General features: G+C 41.5%; 1 protein-coding gene across 1 annotated transcript in view; it reads right to left on the bottom strand.

The window, feature by feature from the left end:
* PDGFRB (platelet derived growth factor receptor beta) overlaps positions 1–20,792 on the bottom strand; it is a 228,772-nt gene that overhangs the window by 131,705 nt on the left and 76,275 nt on the right. Inside the window, exon 2 of the mRNA XM_075344366.1 lies at positions 867–926. Within this exon, the coding sequence (XP_075200481.1) occupies positions 867–891 (25 nt within the window). The 5' untranslated portion in view covers positions 892–926. The remainder of the gene's footprint in view (positions 1–866; positions 927–20,792) is intronic.

The raw sequence follows: 20,792 nt of genomic DNA, 5'->3' as shown, positions 1-20,792 counted from the left end.
GAACACCTTAGCATCTCAGAGTGCAGCTGTATATTTGTTAGAGTGAATTTCATGTTCAGTTTGCACCTTGTTCACATTTGTCTGTTAGGAAGTGCAATCAGTTTTCTCATTTTAGATGGTAGGGTCATATAGTACCTTCTGACTGAGCATTCCTCACCAGCTTAAGGTGATTTTTAGTTTTCTATTAGCAGACATTTCAGATCAGGTAGAGGCATTTAGGTACGAAACCAGCATAAGAGATACGCCTTGACACTGGCTGCTGGGCCACATAAAATTGGCCTTTTTATGTGCTAAGTGTCTCAATTTTTAAATGTATTTGCTTTGCAGTAATGCATGTCCAGATTCCTATATTCAATGTCTGTATACCTTAGCGTCTCAGAGTGCAGCTGTATATTTGTTAAAGTGTATTTCAGGTTCAGTTTGCACCTGCTGACATTTGTCTCTTAGGAAGTGCCATCAGTTTTCACATTTTAGACTACAGGGTCATCACTGTATACTGAGCAGTGACTGTAGTGGCGCCTGCTTCACATCTATGACTAAAATCTGGAGGCTGCTGGGAAGAATAAAGTTCATTTCCTCCTGGCAGCGGGGCTCTCCATGCAGCGGCTGCACAGCTGTAGAATGCTATTAGCCTACAGATCAACCCCATATCTGCAGGATAATAGTTTTTTTTGACATGACAGGTTCCCTTTCAGCCCGGATATACTTGGTTATTAGGTAGATACAGAAATTTTCAACACATGATACATTAGATCTAAACAGCCATCCAAACTTTAGTATACTATTCATTATCACAATATTGGAGACTGTAGGGTTTGTTTTAGTCCATTCCCAATGCATCTTTTCACTATATTTGTTAATCATACCTGTAATTAGTTGTAGAGTCCTCATCTTTGGTTCTCAGATTAGATTCCAGATGTATTGCCCTGTGCAGAAGAGGAAAAAAAATAAAAATAAATAAATATATAAGATGTGGTTACAAAGCAATAAAAGTGTGTAACCCTCAAGCTGTGAAGAAATGCACAAACACCAGCTTATGCTCTGGCTGATTTTGCAGGTTTATTTTCTGTATTTTTTCGTAATTTGTATCTCTCTTAACTAGGCCTTTCATCTATATAGCTTCCCATGGACAAGTGGCTGCAGTTGGGGCCTTGACTCTTATTCACATTGATGTCACTGATGTAAGATAATTTTTTCAATATTAGAGTAGGACCATCTTGTCTCGGTGGGAGGACCGTCCCACCTGGTTAACACCTTGTCGCGGTGGAAGAACTGTCCCGACTGTGTAGACCCTGTCGTGGTGGGAAGACTGCCCTGACTGGGTACACTTTGTCATGGAGGGAAGACCATCCCGACTGGCTAGACTTTGTCATGGTGGGAGGATCATCCCAATTAGGTACACCTTGTCGCAGTGGGAGGACCGTCTCGACTGGATAAACCTTGTTGCAGTGGGAGGACTGTCCCGACTTAGTAAACCTTGACATGGTAGGAGAACTGTCCCGACTGGGTACACCTTGTTACAGTGGGAGGACTGTCCCGACTGGGTACACCTTGACGTGGTGGGAAAACTGTCCTGACTGGGTACACCTTGTTGCAGTGGGAGGACTGTCCCGACTGGGTACACCTTGTCACGGTGGGAGAACTGTCCCGACTGGGTACACCTTGTTGCAGTGGGAGGACTGTCCCGACTGGGTACACCTTGTCACGGTGGGAGAACTGTCCCGACTGGGTACACCTTGTTGCAGTGGGAGGACTGTCCCGACTGGGTACACCTTGACACGGTGGGAGAACTGTCCCGACTGGGTACACCTTGTTGTGGTAGGAGGACCGTACTGACTTGGTACACTTTGTCGTGGTGTGATGGCTTTTACACTTTTTGATCACACACTGTTAACCTAGTGGCCTATGTTATTTACATGACTACTACTATTTACTTACTTATTATGGGCTATATGTTTATTTTGTGTTTTGTTTCTTGAGTTTTGTCTGTGAAATGTCCACAGTGTGAAGGTACTCCTATTTCTCGTATACCAATTTATGTACAGGCTAATTTTTTTTTAAAGACTGAGTTTAGAAAGATGGATATCTAGATGGAGAGGAAGAGCCTAATAAGAAATGGATACGATAGATTGAGATATAGATAAATAAATAGATATGTAAAGGTGTAGGATTTTGGGGTAGAGTCCTGGGCAAAGGGTAAATGCGTCCCCAAAAAAGACTCCAACATGACACAGGAGCTTCTTAAAAACAAGTGTAAATTTATTTACTGGATTTCCTAAGAGGATCAATACACTATTCTGAAACAAACAGGAGATGAGCGAATTGACCCCAGTCCAGGGGCCGGGACAGTATTCTGTGGCCTTGGATTGGAGCCCTGTGAACTACCTCCTACCTTCCAGAATCCTTGGTTCCTTTTTTTGATTAGCTGTGCTGGCATGATGTCATTGTTGCAACGTGATACACAAATGACGTTGAGACAAGCCGGCTAATCAAAAGAGGCAAGCTGGCAAGTAAAAAGTGGTTGGCAGGTCTTCTGTCCAGAGGCCACGGAATACTGACCAGGTTGCTGAAAAAGGCTACTGTCGTTTTTTTCTTATTTACAGACAGACCCGCTCTTCCCTGGTGATGTTCAGTGAGCCTATGACTTGTGTCACCGCCTGTTTTCTTCTGTCAAGTCACTACATACTGTAGCTAGTAAGGTCTACTTCTCTCAATTCACATAAGTTTTGTATCAGACACTTGATACAAGGCAGACCAACTTCTTCCCGGCTCTAGACAGTCCAAATAGGTCTCTGCCCATCCTTCATCATGGTGTCTGGTTTCTGCCCTCCAGGTACTGCCCTATGGTTACTCTCTCAGGCCTCGCAAACACGTTGAGTATTTGGTGATTTTTTTTTACCTCAGAATTTGTAGCCAAAATCAGGAGTGGAACAATCTGAGAAAAAGTATAATAGAAACAAGAGCACCACTGCTGTATTTATCACCACTCCTAGTTTTGGCTACAAATACTGGAGGTAAAAAAACTCACCAAATACTCAAGGTGTGCACGAGGCCTTTAGACGTCCATCAGTCAGATGCCTTCATACGTTATTCAGCTGCCAAAACTTAACTTTTTGGCAGGTAAATATATTTTCGGGGATATTTATCCATCAGCGGCAATAATTACCACATCACTACAATTCTGGTCCCTTCCTTTATTTCCTGAGGAAACAGAGATGTATCTGAATTCTTCAACTGTGGGCCATGGCTGTAGCTTTCTATGTGTCTCCTCCATGGTGCTCTATAGTAACCAATCTAATTCCACCTCATCAGACCTAAGACTATAAACAGCTCCCACATTCAGACCCATCACTCATGTCACTTTCGCGCCATGTTCATAGTCACGTCATCCATAGTCGGTTAACACCTTGAGAACCCTAAGTAATATGATATTTTGCATCTTTATGTGCCAAAAACCAGAATACAACATGTACAAGATAATGTGATGGCAGAATTTGCGGACAGATAGATAGATAATGGAGATAGGTAGACAAATACTGGTACATAGATGATAGATAACTATATAGATGATAGGTAGATAAATACCGGTAAAAAGATGAAAGCCAGATATATATATATATATATATATATATATATATATACATACATGCATACACACACATATATAGATGATACATAGATAAATACAATTATATGGGACGATAAATATATAGATTATAGCTAAATATAAAGATGTGCAATCCGTATTTAAACAAAATTTGACCGGTGCAAAAGTATGGGCACCTCAACATAAAAGTGACATTAATATTTTGTAGATCCTCCTTTTGCAAAAATAACAGCCTCTAGTCACTTCCTGTAGCTTTTAATGAGTTCCTGGATCCTGGATGAAGGTAGATTTGACCATTCCTGTTTACAAAACAATTCCAGTTCAGTTAAGTTTGATGGTCGCCGAGCATGGACAGCACGCTTCAAATCATCCCACAGATTATCAATGATATTCAGGTCTGGGGACTGGGGTGGCCATTCCAGAACATTGTAATTGTTCCTCGGCATGAATGCCTGAGTAGATTTGGAACGGTGTTTTGGATCATTGTCTTGCTGAAATATCCATTCCCTGCATAACTTCAACTTCGTCACGGATTCTTGCACATTATTGTCAAGAATCTGCTGATACTGAGTTGAATCCATGCGACCCTCAACTTTAACAAGATTCGTGGTGCTGGCATTGGCCACACAGCCCCAAAGCATGATGGAACCTCCACCAAATTTTACTGTGGGTAGCAAGTGCTTTTCTTGGAATGCCATGTTTTTTTGCCTCCATGCATAATGCCTTTTTGTATGACCAAACAACTCAATCTTTGTTTCATCAGTCCACAGGACCTTCTTCAAAAATGTAACTGGCTTGTCCAAATGTGCTTTTGCATACCTCAGGTGACTGTTTGTGGCGTGCTTGCAGAAACGGCTTCTTTCGCATCACTCTCACATACAGCTTCTCCTTGTGCAAAGTGCGCTGTATTGTTGACCGATGCACATTGACACCATCTGCAGCCAAATGATGCTGCAGGTCTTTGGAGGTGGTCTGTGGATTGTCCTTGACTGTTCTCACCATTCTTCTTCTCTGCCTTTCTGATATTTTTCTTGGCCTGCCACTTCTGGGCGTAAGAAGAACTGTACCTGTGTTCTTCCATTTCCTTATTATGTTCCTCACAGTGGAAACTGACAGTTTAAATCTCTGAGTCAACTTTTTGTATCCTTCCCCTGAACAACTATGTTGAATAATCTTTGTTTTCAGATCATTTGAGAGTTGTTTTGAGGAGCCCATGATGCCACTCTTCATAGGAGATTCAAATAGAACAACTTGCAAGTGGCCACCTTAAATACCTTTTCTCATGGTTGGATACACCTGCCTATGACGTTCAAAGCTCAATGAGGTTACAAAACCAATTTAGTGCTTTAGTAAGTCAGTAAAAAGTAGTTAGGAGTGTTAAAATTAAGAAATTGATAAGGGTTCCCATACTTCTGCACCGGTAAAATTTTGTTTAAATGCGGATTGCACATTTTCTGTTAGTACAATAAACCTCATTTCGATCCAGAAATATTACTCAGTCCATCAGTTATTAGATATATGAAACTGAAATAGCTGTTGCAAAAAACAAAATTGTTATGAAGATAAAGGTTTAACATTAATAGGGGTGCCCAAACTTTTTCATATGACTGTATACATTATATAATATATATATATATATATATACATGCACGCACACACACACACACACACACACACACACACATATATACATACATACACACACATACACTTATAGATGATAAAGAGATAGATAAATACCATCATATAAAAGATATATATATATATGGGTGATAGATGGATCAAAGATAAATACAGTATGTAGATGATATCTAGATAGATAAATAACGGTATATAGATAGCTAAATAGATGGATAAATATATAAATGTTTGATATATAAATATATAGATAGATCGATAAACATATAGATCGATAAATATATAGATGATAGATAGATAAATATATAGATCGATAGAAAAATATATAGATGGATTGATAGATAGGGAATAGGTAGATAGAAAAATAGATATACGGTAATATGGAAAATTGATCTATCGATAGATATCAGATATTCTATATGGTAGATGAATAGATAGATATGATAACTAAAAATAATAGACAATAGATATATATGAGAAAAATAGAGGATAGATACAAGATCAATACATAGATGTAACGAAGATACATAAATATCATATATAGGTAGATGGATAGACATATTCTCTGCATCAATAGATAAATATCTAGCTAGTAAGATATGGTAAATGTATGGGAGAGACTCAGAAAACAGATGGATACTGTAGATATATATATATATACTGTATAAACACCGGCTTCATCACTAATAGCCGCTATGTTCCTCCCATGACTTGGTCTCCAGGACTTATAAGGAGCGGTTTTCCCCAGTTATATAGCGTTATATATTTATTGGCTTCGTATTTCTTCCCCTTCAGACCTTGTGCAGTATACATTCCTGTTGTGAGCGTTTCTGTAACACAATGGTCTATTTCAATGTCTTTTCCCACACAATCCCCTGCACAATCACAAGCACAGAACTGCTTATTCTCTACATAATGATCGCTTTCGTTGTCTGCGCAAATATTTGAGAAACTGGAATGAAACAAAAGTAGAAAAGACTGAACAAGTTGTTAAAGGAAAGGAAAAAACAAGGATCCCAAGGAGGTATTTACAGACAACACCGGAATACCATTACCCCAGGAAAGCACGACGAGGATTCATTTATTTTGTGCCTACAGTTGACGGATACAACCTGTACCAACATTGTTTATGACACTTGTGTGGAACACCAATAGAGATCGGGGACGTCATTTCTATTGCACAATATTTCCCATCTATGAAACATGGCTTGTCAACTTTTGGCATTACTAGCATATTTACAATGAGGTTTTCCTTTATGACACCATCTCCTAGAGCCAGATTGGTGAACAGCTCATGGTCTTGTAGACTTCACCTATCGATATTTCACATGGTCAGAAATTTACTTGAATGACCACCATGTTATATTAGAGGAAGTGTCTTGTCTGGGTGAAATTTTCACCTACAATAATAGCTTAAAGGGGACCTGTCAGTAGGATCAATTCTTCTAAGCCATCTACATGGGCATGTAGGTTATAGAAAGTTGAATAAAATGATACTTTGACATCTGCGATCTGATGTCTTATTCGAGAGAAATCCATGTTTTTCTTAATATTTAAATCAGCTGTTAAGATCTCTGGACCAGACATAGATCTTTTTTTTTTTTTTTTCAAAAACAGTGTCATCAGCTTGAGAGATCAGGAGAATCTGTCAGTCATTACATGTCTCACACTGGTAATGCCCCCTTTTATATTAAATAAGCTCTGGAGGCAGATTCTCAGGGAGATCTATGTCCGGCACATAGATCTTAACAGTTCATTTACATAGTAAGAAAAATGAGGATTTCTCTGGAACAAGACATCGGATTGTAGACATCAAGGTATCATTTTACTGAGCTTCCTAAATGCCCATATCATGGCTTAGAAGGGTTGATCCCAGTGAAAGATTCCCTTTAAAGGGTTATTCCCATCTTTAGAAGTTATCTCCTATCCATTGGATAGGTGATATATTACTGATTGGTGGGTTTCTAATCACTGGGACCTCCATTGATCCTGAGAACAGGGTTTCTAATGGAGTAGTACCCAGACTCAAGCACCATCACTCCATTCATACACTTTCGGTAAGAGACTAATGTTCTTCTTAGCAGTTCCATAGAAACCTGTTCATGGGATCATTGAGTGTTCCAGCAGTCAGACTCCCAAGGATTAGCCAATTACCTTATAGAAAGGAGATAGTTTTTAAAGATGGGAATAACCCTTTAATGATGAGGTTATTGAAACCAGACCTACCAGAATTGACTACTTTTACTGGGGCATATGGACATCATACAGGGTGGTTCTTCTCTTCCGTTTTCACCCTTGAAAGCTACATCGGCTCAGTCCATCTGTATATTGCCTGGTGGGCAATTCAGATATAAATGGCTGCCATGAACCGTAGTTCTCCACAGGTCTGAACATATACAGTAGTATTGCTTTCCCTCGCCAAAAAAACCTAGATAAGAAAAGCGAGACCTACAGCAATCAGCTGATCAATGGACTGGCATCTTCAAGAAACAATCCCTTTAAATGTTAGCATCATTGTAGTGTTTTCTTCTCTTTAAATTGCATTTACTGTCATGGGTTGGAGTGAATGAATAGCTTAGGATTGCGGAGGAAGATAGAGAATGGAGGAGTGTTGACACACTGACCAATTCAGGACATCATGCTTTCCGGCAATAGTGCAAATGCAAACTGGAAAGTAATTATCTGCAGATGAGCAAGTGAATCTAAATCTAAGCTGAACTTCTGATGATACACACATATGTGGACACCACCTCCAGTTTTGAACAACTGAACCCAATAATGCAGTCACCGGTAACAGGATTGGTCATAGTGCAGAGGTCATAGATGGAATAGAATGCCACTCTTCCACCAAGTGAGCCCAAGTTTGTGTCCTGCTAGAAGTGTCCTGGTCAAGTGTTGCTGTTGAGAAGAAGTGGAAATTTAAAAACAACAGCAAAGCAGCAAAATTGTAGGTGGCAGAAACTCACAAAATAGACTCTCCAAATGATGTGGACCTGTCACGGGTGTCTTTGGTGAACCCAGGGAAGCCTATACTGGTCCTAAGGCTGGGGCCCCTACGCTCAACCTAACACCTGGAAGTCCCCCCAATGGTAGGGAGGTCCAGGTCTCCACCCTAGGCCCTATCTCCTGTCCTCATTCCTGTTGTTATGACCCCCCCTTCCACAACCTACCACCCGGAAGGAATGGGCAAGAACAGGAGTCAACACCCCAACGAATATGGACAGACAGGGGTATCAACAAAAACAACAACAACAACTACTCATATACACAGCAACCACACACAAAAGAAACCACAAAAAGTGCACGAGGGGAGACAACATAAAAGGGAGGAATGAACAGACTAGGGAACTTCCAACCAGAACAAACACACCTGAAAATGCTGCAGCAAATTCCAATGCTGCAGCCAACAGAACAAATGAGAGAGAAAATAACAGCTCCTTCCATCTCCTGGTCAAGCTTCCTAATGATAGAAAATAACCGGCACCCTTTGGTCGACGTAGAGGGTATTTCTAGAACCTGGGCATAGTCTCCATCAAAAACACTTGACCAGGAGTCAGGAGCTGCTGGAATTAACCCTCTTCTCTCCAAATGAAAGGGAATTCATTTAATCTGCAGAGTCCCACAAAAGACAAAGTGAGACTAACCCAGAACATGTCACAAAACTCTGCAACAGGGAAAAGTCCATGGCAGGACCATAGCAATATCTCCTATCCTTACATACAACAGTCATTGTGCGGTTATGGACATTCTTTGAAAGAACACTTCTTATAATAACTTTGCTTTAGGACCTTCATGGTTAAAGATTAATTCCGAAATAAACAAGTTATCGCCTATCTATGTGTCACAATTTGACTACACTTGTCTTGTGGACATCCAGAGATTAGCTTAAAACAGAGGGACCACCAGGGTAACAATACAACAAAAGACCCTGGCGCTAATGAGAGGGTATCAGGGTCACATCATAACACCCACCTGAGGTTGATCCCTGAACTTCCTAACGTTCCTAGATGGCTCCTTCCCCACTTATGCTGATAACATGCCTAGGCCCTCGCTGGCTTTGAACTCACCCTGACTAGTAAAGGTTAGGGATACACTAGTCTCGCCGCTGCAATAAGACAACACAAGGTAGGAAAGACAAAAAGGTGGGTAATGGCACACAAATAGCAATCCAGCAGGAACTTCTCAGAAGCGACACCACAGCTTTCTCCAGAGACTGGATCCTTCATAGTGGACAGCACAGGTAAGAGCTATAGCCATCATAGGAAGAGTGAGGAATGGATACTTATAGCAAAAGAAAGTGGCTGCAGCTGAGATTACCACGACTTGTTAGATCCCTGCAGGATAGAAACGGACCTTAACCCTTCAGTATTGGAAGGAATTAAATATGCTCCAACCGACAAGTGGTAAATGACAAGTGGCCAATAAAGCGGATCTGCGATCAACACATTGTGACCTGCTGATACCAGATCCCCGAGGTCCCATCAGCGTTACAACACTTGTAACACTATCCCAGCAGTCAGAGCCCAGGGATAATAAGAACAGGACTTCAGAACGAAGAATGGGACTCTGCAGCAGCTGTTCCATTTATTGTCTATGGAACTGCCGAGTGCAGCGCTCAGCTAGTCTCATAGACAATGAATGGGGCATGTGCTCCTCAATTCTGTACAGGACTGCAGAATCCTATTTTTCAGGGTTCTAAAGCCAAGATCCTGGAGTTTCTGGAGGTCTAATTGCTGGGATAGGGAGATCATTTTTTTTTAATAATAATCCATTATGTTTTTAGCCTCAGACAAGCCTGAAACTTGATCTAAGCATTTACAAGTCATTTTATGGTGTAAGACCGATAAAAATAATATTGAAAATTATTATTGAATGGGTCTTTGATCCAGGAAACTAGACTGATTGCCATACGGGTGTGGAGTCGGGAAGACATTTTTCCCCAATATGTGGCAATTAGCATCCGCATAATGGGGTTTTTGCCTTTCCCTAGATCAACTGTGTCATTTTTCAACCTTAAAACTATAAAGCTATGAAAGAAGAGCACAGTTGGTTCAAAGAACTGTGGAAACACTTTACAACTTATCAGTGTGATGGATACATGGGATTGGCAGATGCCAAGAGAATACTTGCTGGAGGAAAAATAAATTAGTTTGGCCTCTGCCCATTGAATGATCATCGTAATGTGACACACATTTGTTTGGCAAATCAAGAATGCCCTAATCTAAATGCCATGGATTCTATTTGGAATGAATAGGAATGATTTACCATCCAACATCAATAGCCAACGTCACTCGTTCTTTGGAACCATAATATAGTAGAGCACCTTCCTTACAGAGTGGATATTTATAGTAGGTAATGGGATTTTTTTTCATTATTATGTAGACTCGTGCCAACTAGATGTGTTGCTACAATGAAAGTTCAAAATATAATTTTTTGTTAAAGTAATAAAAAAATAAATTCTACTAATATTGATCAGAGCAAAATTGATAACAGCAGCTTGTCAGGAGCTTAGACGAAGGAAGGTGAGCGCTAATATAGAAATCAATGGGCTGGAGATTCAAGAAAGACATCGATATATTGGAGCAAGTCCAGAGAAGAGCAACCAAGATGGTAGAAGGTCTACAAATTATGTCATATGAAGAACGGTTAAAAGAACTAGGGATGTTTAGTTTCAAAAACATAAGGCTGAGAGGAGACTTAATAGCAGTCTAAAAATATCTGAAAGGTAGTCACAGTGCAGAGGGAACCCCTCTATTCTCACTAGCTAAAGGAAGTACAAGAAGCACTGGGAGGAAACTTAAAGGAAGGAGATTCAGAGTAGACATTAGGAAAAACTTTCTGACAGTGAGAGCAGTCAGGGAGTGGAACATTCTACCATGGGAGGTGGAGAGTTCTCCATCAATGGAAATTTTCAAGCGGAAACTGGATAAACATATAGCTGGGATGATTTAGGAAAGCCTACACTCGCAGGGGATTGGACCCAATGGCCCTTGAGGTTCCTTCCAACTCTACCACTCTATGATTCTATGAGATATCTGGCTGGTATCTTAAGAGTTAACCCCTTTCCCGAATGTAGCTGCTTTGCACTCTTGACTAGGGTCTGCACAGGTAATAATGGCCAAACTCCATGGATACCAGCTGTCCACCATGAAAAGACAAATGTTCTCACAGCAGGAGAATAACAGCAGATAGAAAAGGCAAGTCAATTGGAAACTTATTTATTGTCAACCTATCTAAACAATAACTTGAGAACAGCAGTCCCCAACAGTCAGCCATGATACAAGGTAATACTCTTCTTGGGAATGAACACTGCAAACCAAAATGGACACAGTTCCTACGGGGAAGACATAAAATCAGAACTTGACCTGGTATAAAAACTCTCATTTCTCCTCTAGCCTCCTCTTTTATAAAGGACTTTTTTTTTATTGAAAATCACGTTGTCTTAAAAGGGGTAGAAAGTTTAGCAAAAAATGAATATCCCCTTATTTGGTGGCCTCTCTTATATAAGAAAGACAGGCCACCAAACTTTCGTAAAACAACCAAATATGGAATTTATGTAATGTGCTCGTATTCTTGTGACAGCAGTGTCATTTTATATTTTAACTTTTACTTGGAAGTGACTGCTTTTTTCCCCCCTCATAGCTATGTCTTAACTGCCGCTAAGATTGTTTATACAGTTCTTAACCCTGTTTCCTACAAGGTCAATTTTTGGCTGCATATATACGCAAAGAAAATTGATCTTGTCACTTAAATTCACGTCTCCGAACCTGAAATTGTAAATAGAGCGTCAGAATATTTTTGTCAAAAATTGTCCAGATCAAATTTCTTTCAGTACCCCCATTTTTGAAGTTGTTACCGTTTCTAGTATTTTATATAGGGATAGTATTACATAATTTAACTAATAAGAGAAAATACTGAAGTAGAGATTGCATTTTTACTTGTGAGTGCAGTCAGATATGCAAACACACCAGAATTTTCCTCCTTGGGGAGGTCTAGGTCCTGTTGCTTCAGAAAACATGGAAGACCTTGGAAGAAGTACACACTTATGGCTGCTGGGAGGTGGACATCAGAACCAGATTTACATGTGAAGAGTCCTAAAGCACCACTCCTGGGTTGGTTTTTCACCACTGGAGTGGTGCTTCTAATCTAAGTTCCCTGCCCTCGGTCTTATACTCACCCTCCTGCTTCTTCATCTATTTTAAGCGTTGTTCTGATTGGTATTTTACAGTTTTTGACCTGCCGGTTGCTCCAGTGTTTCATGGAGTGTGCTGGACATCATATCTAAATGTAAGTGTATGAGAGCCTCGTTGTGGGATCTTGTGATGTTATGTCTGATTTCCAGCCAATCAGAAATTACAGTCACAAGAGAGACACTGAAAAAAGGATGAAATGCCAAAGGATGAGTATAACAATAGGGTCAAAGACTTTAAAAGCATCTCTCCAGTGCCGAAAAACAAAAACACTGGAGTAGTGCTTTAAAGCCCCCATACACATTTGACAAAAGTCAGTCGAACCCACTCATTTCAATGGGACCGGCCGACCACATGATACATGATTTGTAAGCGGATCTCACGACTATTCCTTGACAGATAAGGTGGGAGGAAACAAGGACTATAGCCCCGTTGATGTTTCACTGCCCGATCCTTTTAGTTTCCACATACATAATACATGAACCAGCCAAATGGAGCACGCACAATTATGGGAGTACTGGGAAAGGACGCTGTTAGCTTAACGAACAATTGGCCAACAGTTATCTAATGTGTATGGCCAGCTCTACATCTAGACCATACCAAATCTGGACAAACCTTAAAGAGAAACTAACATTTTTGTTAACATTTTTTATATTTTGCTTTTCTTTTATTTGTAAGCAGGTCGGTGGGGAGCATGGTCTAAGACCCCTACTGATAACTCAAAAACTCCCAGAATATTGTGCAGCTCAGAAGGCACGAACACATAGAGTAGAGTATTGATACGATGGAAGGCCAACACCTTCTATTCTATCTATACTCTTGTCCATCTCTCCTGGGCTATGTACGCTACTTCTCGGGGCATTATTCTTCTTTGGAGGGAGGGTTCAGGATCTGTCCCCCCCACCCAGACTAGAGAAACTCTTACTGAAACTGCAAAGATCACAGTAAACTCAGATCTTGCAACTTAAGCAAGTAACGGCAAATGCCAAAACAAAAAACAAAAACTTTTTTTTAAGTGATTTTATTGTCCAAAAGTAGCAACATAAAAAAAACTATGCAAATTTAGTGCCACTAGAGTTGAGCGAGTAGTTAACTATTCGTACTCGATATACTCATAACGAATACTGTCTAATACTCATGTATTCATTCCGAATAGCGTGTACAATATAAGTCAATGGGGAAAACTCGCAAAGTGACGAGTAACCCGAATTCCACACTAATGACTCCTTGCATGAATAGTACGGCATTATGGTTACTCATTACATTGCAAGTATTCCCCATTGACTTGCATTGCACACGCTATTCGGAATGAATATGCGAGTAGTACTTGTTATGAGTATAGAGATTATGAATAGCTACTCGCTCAACCGTAACCATAACTGTGGTGACCCGCACCATAGAATCATAGAATATTGGAGATGGAATGGACCTCCTGGATTATCTAGTCCAACCCCCGCTCAAAGCAGGATTCACTAAATCATCCCAGACAGATGTCCGTCCAACCTCTTTTTAAGACTTCCATTGAAGGAGAACTCACAACCTCTCGTGGCAGCCTGTTCCACTCGTTGATCACCCTCACTGTCAAAAAGTTTTTTCTAATATCTAATCTGTGTCTCCTCCCCATCAGTTTCATCCCATTGCTTCTAGTCTTTCCTTATGAAAATGAGAATAAAACTGATCCCTCTACAGTGTGACAGCCTTTAAGGCCTAAAACACCCTTCCGCAAAAAAAAGTATGTGTCTTACGGTCCGTTTTTCGGGTCAGTGTTCCGTTTTTTTTGGAGCGTTTCTCCGGTACGTATGGCATCCGTGTGATGGCGTGTGTGTACGTGTAAAATGTCCGTGTTTGTGTGTAAAATACCCGTGTATGTGTACGTGGAATGTCCGTGTGGAATGTCCGTTTGTGTATTGCACAATGTCGTTGATACATGTCGGCTGACAGCAGACAGAGTTGCGTGATGAGAATGAACTCGGGTGAACTTCATCATGCCGCGGCTCTGTCTGTGTGTCGCGTACTGATTAGCGGTCACCTGTGAAGGATTCACCAATCGCGCTATTCCCTTCATTTGCTGCGTGGAGCTGACAGGAGCGGTGGTGTCTTCTGCAGCTCCGGTCACAATCATGCAGCAGAGCTGGAAGCGACGCTGGACCCTCCTGGATTACGCCGGACATGGAGGGCTTTTTGGGGCTGATTAAATTGGTGAACAAGGCAATTTGTTAGTGTTTTTTTTTCTAATAAAGGATTGTTCGGGTGTGTGTGTTTATTTACTGTAATTTACAGATTAATCATGGAAGGTATCTCGGGGAGACGCCTGACATGATTGATCTAGGACTTATTGGCAGCTATGGGCTGCCAATAACTCCTTATTACCCCGATTTGCCAACACACCAGGGCAAATCGTGAAGAGCCGGGTACAGTCCCAGAACTGTCGCATATAAGGTATGCGGCAATTCTGGGCGGCTGCTGACTGATATTGTTAGGCTGGGGGGCTCCCCATAACGTGGGGCTCCCCATCCTGAGAATACCAGCCTTCAGCCGTATGGCTTTATCTGGCTGGTATTAAAATTGGGAGGACCGCACGCCGGTTTTTTTAATTATTTATTTATTTTACTGCACAGTATAGACACGCCCACCGGCTGCTGTGATTGGGTGCAGTGAGAGAGCTGTCACTCAGCGAGGGGGGCGTGTCTGACTGCAACAAATCACAGGCGTCTGTGGGTGGGGAAAGCAGGGAACATGAGATTGATTAATGAGCGGCCGGCATATTCAAAGTAATTGTTGCCGCGTATTCTCTGCACAGCTGTTCCTCGCCGCGCTGGTGATCGGGGAGCGGTATGAGCCGGGGGAAGAAAAAAACCGAGCGCCAATGTAAGTATGACTGAGAACAGCAGAAAAAAAGGTAAGTATACTGAATTTAATTTAAAAAAAAATAAAAATAAGATCGCTAGTGTAAAAACGCACACGCATGAAACGCGCTGAACACGGAGATACTCCGTGTGCGGTCCGTGCAGGCACGGACCCATAGACTAAAGCGGGTCCGTGCCTGCGTGCTGCCGGCCAAAAACGGCCATGTCATCCGGGTAGAAAAGCGCACACACGTACTTACCACACGGACACACGTTCCGTGTGATTTTACGTGTGTGTGCCATCTACCATTGAATAACATGAGTCTCCGTGTGTACGTGTCTCCGGTACGTGCAAATACGTACCGCACACGTACAAATTAAACGGATGTGTGTTGCGGGTCTAAGATATTTGTAGACAGCTATTAAGTCTCCTCTCGGTCTTCTCTTTTGCAAGCTAAACAATCCTAAATCCTGGAACCGTTCCTCATAGGACATGGTTTGCAGACCAGTCCCCATTCTGGTCACTCTTCTGTGAACTTGCTCCAGTTTGTTGATGCCTTTTTTAAAATGTGGTGCCCAGAACTGGACACAATATTCCAGATGAGGTCTGACCAAAAAGGAGTAAAGGGGGATAATGACTTCACGTGATCAAGACTGTATGCTTCTGTTAATACATCCTAGAATGGTGTTTTGCTTTTTTGCTGCTGCATCACACTGTTGACTCATGTTCAATCTGTGATCTATTAGTATACCTAAGTCTTTTTCACACATGCTGTTTGATAGCTCTATTCCTCCCATGCTGTATATGCTGTTTTCATTATTCTTGCCAAGATGTATGATTTTGCATTTCTCCCTGTTAAAAAACATTCTATTAGTTACTGCCCACTGTTCCAGCTTGTTTAGATCATGTTGAATCCTCTAGTATTAGCTATTCCTCCTAGCTTTGTGTCATCAGCAAATTTAATCAGTTTACCTTTAATACCTTCATCTAAATCATTGATAATGATGTTGAACAACACGGGGCCCAGGACAGAGCCCTGTGGTACCCCACTTGAGACAGTCTTCCAACTGGATGTGCAGCCATTTATGACCACTCTTTGACTCTGATCACTAAGCCAGTTACAAATCCATCTAACAGTTGTCTTGTCCATTCCACACTTGGTCATTTTTTCAATAAGGATTGTATGAGATACTTTGTCAAATGCTTTGCTGAAGTCAAGATATACTATATCTACTGCATTTCCCTGATCCACCCAGTCAGTGATTTAGTCATAGAAGGAAATTACCACTGTTACCAATCCCTCATATGGTAAAAAATAAAAGGCTAATAGTTTTAGGCCCAAATATCTGCATCCTAAAGAGGTTAAAAAAACTAAACACCAATTACAGGGTAGGTTCCAACGGACAACTTTATTCATTCAAAGAGTTTAGCACATTTTTTCTTTACCAAGTGCTTTTTTTTCAGGGCCACTTGAAGGCTCGTCCCCATTGTGACTATGGATAAAATGAGTATTGAGTGAAACCATGACACCAACTTCTGTACAAAAAAAAAGGGAGGCAATATAATTGGTTGATCAGTAATCACACTAATTTTTTTGGGTAAGTTTTTGAAGAGGATCCTAAAATCCTCCTATAAAACAAGGACTTAAAAAAAACGCATATAAAACTATTTATTTGTATGTGAAATCTACTTTAGTATTCATTTATGGAATTTAAAAAAAAATGAGTGTTGGAAAGAAAAGTTAATTTCACCTTTCTTAAGTGGATCCTGATAGAATCCACTCAAGGCACTGTCCAACCAAAATTCTTTTCTGTTACATGTTTTGTAAAAACAACAAAAAAAAAGGAACTTTTCTGTTTTTTTTTATTATGACGATCTTTATTTAAAAATCTCAACTAAATTAGTAACCTTGCAAATTTTTACACTGACCACCGGGAATATTTTAGACTCATACCCCCTGTCCTTTCAAGATGGATTTACAGTTTTCCTGATAGCACCAAATTCAACAATCGCAGCTGATGTCACAGCTCAATCTGCTCTTGTCTTCATTCACAATGATCTTTTCACACTCTTTTTACATATTTACATAGAAAACAGAGACAAAATGTGATTATCGTGGCTATGTACATGTGTTGTTTCCTGAAACAACAGGAAATTAGAGTCTAAAAAAGACCCAGTGTTCAGTGTGAAATAGCAACATTTCTATTTTTTTTTAATACAAATTGTGATATGTAAAATAAAGCCATATTTTTTTTAAAAGATTCAGTTAAAGGGGTTGTCCAAAACTTTAAAATTGATGACCTATCTTTAGGATTGGTCATCAATGTGTGATTGGTGGTCGTGCGACACCTGGCACTCCTGCCGAACAGCTGTTCCCAATGCCGCTGCGGCCCAAACTACTCAGTTGTAGAGCTGCACAGCTGCCTCCATTGAATAGTGGCCATGGCTAGGTTCAACACATTTGTCCCTAATTGATTCAGGGGTTTGACCCGATGGACCTTGAGGTCCCTTCCAACTCTACCATTTTATGATTCTATGAAATAGGGGTGGATATGCTGTACCTGGCCACGGCCACTATACAGTTGGCGGAGTTGTGCTGTGCGGTTCTGCAACAGAGTAGTTGTGGCCGGCACAGAAAACAGCTGATAGGTGGGGGTGCCGGGTGTCTCACCCCACCGAACTTACATAGATGACCTATCCTGAATATAGGACACCAATGTTAAAGTCTCGGACAGCCCAATAAACTTTAAGACCTGATTTAATCAATAAATCATTTTCTGATGGTCAAAAACCTTTTCAAGCAACGACAAATTTCTCACAAAAGAAACATTTCTTGAAGCTATTTCAGGTTGAAAATCTCATTGATGTATACGCCTCAAAACACTCAGTGCTAACATAGTCTTACTGTTCTTCAAAGAGGGTGTTCACTACTTTTATATTGATAGCCTATCCTTAGGATAGGTCATCAACGTCTGATCGGCCAGGGTCCAATACTCTGCAACTCTGCCGATCAGCTGTTCCTGGTCTCGATGGTGGTAGCAGGCAGTCGGAAATGCTCATTTCCGGAGCTGCTCTGTCTGCTGATAGTGGCCGCGGCTGGGTACTGCACATCTGCCTCCTATTGATCTGAATGGTAGGCGGATGTGCAGTACCCGGCCATGGCCACTATCAGAAGACTGAGAAGCTCCGGAACGGAGCATTGCCAGCTGACTGCTGCCGCCGCCGGGGCAGAGAGCAGCCAATCGGCAGGGGTGCGGGGTGTTGGCTGATCAGACATTGATAGCCTATCGTAAAGGCCACGTCTCACTAAGCAACATCGCTAGCAACATCGCTGCTGAGGCACGACTTTTGTGACTTAGCAGCGATCTTGCTACCGATGTTGCTGTGTGTGATATCCAGCAACAACCTGGCCCCTGCTGTGAGGTTGCTGGTTGTTGCTGAATGCCCTGGACCATTTTTTAGTTGTTGCTCTCCCGCTGTGAAGCACACATCGCTGTGTGTGACAAAGAGAGAGCAACAACTGAATGTGCAGTAAACAGGGAGCCGGCTTCTGCTGACGCTGGTAACCAATGTAAATATCGGGTAACCAAGAAGTCCTTTCCTTGGTTACCCGATATTTACCTTCGTTACCAGCGTCCGCTGCTCTCACGCTGTCAGTGCAGGTTCCCTGCTCCCTGCACACATAGCCAGACTACACATCGGGTAATTAACCCGATGTGTACTCTGGCTAGGAGTGCAGGGAGCAAGCGCTAAGCGGTGTGCGCTGGTAACCAAGGTAAATATCAGGTTGGTTACCCGATATTTACCTTAGTTACCAAGCGCAGCACCACTTCCACGCGTCACTGCTGGCTGGGGGCTGGTCACTGGTTGCTGGTGAGATCTACCTGTTTGACAGCTCACCAGCAACCCGTGTAGCGACGCTCCCGCGATCCCTGCCAGGTCAGGTTTCTGGTGGGATCGCTGGAGCATTGCTTAGTGTGATGGTACCTTAAGGATAGGCTATCAAGGTGAAAGTAGTGGACAACCTCTAACAGATTTTCTTTTGTCAAGTTAGAAGATGAACATTTTCTGAATCATATCTTTGGACAGTCCGGAAACAAGACTGATAACTAAATCTCCAGACCGCCATGAATATTTAGTCTACAGTTTCCTTCATTCAGTAACATGTATTTACAAGGTCTTTCACTATTTGTCATCGTTCACTGTTTTCTTCCCAGCAGTTTTCCGCTCTCTTCACTGGGTCAGTGCCCCCCACCGCAGCACCATGTGGTTTGAGACCCTTTTATCTACTTAAATCCAAACAGATTTTTTTGGCTGGATCATCCTGTAATTGCAACATCCCGTGCTTGAGGTCTCCAGTCTCTCATGACATGGAATTTATTTGTAGGGGCTGATTACCATCATTTTTTTTCCAGTCTCCCCCTCCGTACAAGTAACATTGTCCACGTACCACTGGGCTTTAAGGTCTCCAGAGACTGTAAACAGCTAATGACAGAAAGCAGATCTTTCCATATGAAACCAAGAGGGAGCGTAATCCCGGGAGAGTCAAACAAAAATACACATGAAAAATGAGTCGCTAAAATCTGTCTCTTTGAGAAACATTTTTCTGTTGTTTTAACCGGGAGCCTTAAAATGATGATTGTGCCATTAAATGAGCTGTAATAACAAAGGACATTAAGAACGGAAGCAGTTTATGGAGTTTGTGGTCAACTGTAAACAATAGAAGTGCCTCTCTGTGTCATAATCACAAACCAAATAAATAAAGTGGAATGCATTTATTATCAAAAATTACAAACAAAAAACAGTCTGGACTTGGTGGTTGGCGGCAAAAATAGAAGACAGTCACATAGCAAAATCTGAATGATGGCTCCTTCTTGGGTCCATGGTAAAGGTGGATAAAAATCATAGTAAAAAAAAAGCAAGCAAAGTAAGGACTTAAAGGGGTTGTCCACTACTTTGACACTGATGGCCTACCCTTAGGATAGATCATCAATGTCGGATTGTCCAGGGTCCAACACCAAGCACTACCACCGATCAGTTGTTCTCCGACAGTCAATGCTGACACTGCTAAATCTTCCCAATCTTCTGATTGGTGTGAATCCTTTTGATCGGACACCCAATGATCAGCAAGTTATTACCTAATTGTGCAGAGAATATAGTTTGCTTTCACTTGACAACTTTTTTAAAGAGGTTGTCCACTATTTTGATATTGATATCCCTTCCCTAGAATAGGTCATCAATGTCTGATTGACTAAGAACAGACACCCCGCACCCCCACCGATCAGCCGACCTCGGTCCCGGCAGCGGCAGCAGGTGGCTGGAAATGCTCAGTTCCGGAGCTGCTCCATCTTCTGATAGCTGCGGCCGGGTACTGGACATCTGCCTCCCATTCTAATCAATAGGAGGCGGATGGCCTAGGGATAGGCCATTATGTCAAAGTAGTGGACAACCTCTTCAAAAAAGTTGGCCATTGAAAGCAAACTATCTTCTATGCACAATTAGGTGATAAC

This window comes from Anomaloglossus baeobatrachus, chromosome 4 (genome assembly GCF_048569485.1).
Source record: "Anomaloglossus baeobatrachus isolate aAnoBae1 chromosome 4, aAnoBae1.hap1, whole genome shotgun sequence".
NCBI lineage: Eukaryota > Metazoa > Chordata > Amphibia > Anura > Aromobatidae > Anomaloglossus > Anomaloglossus baeobatrachus.
This window is presented reverse-complemented; position numbering and strand designations above follow the sequence as displayed.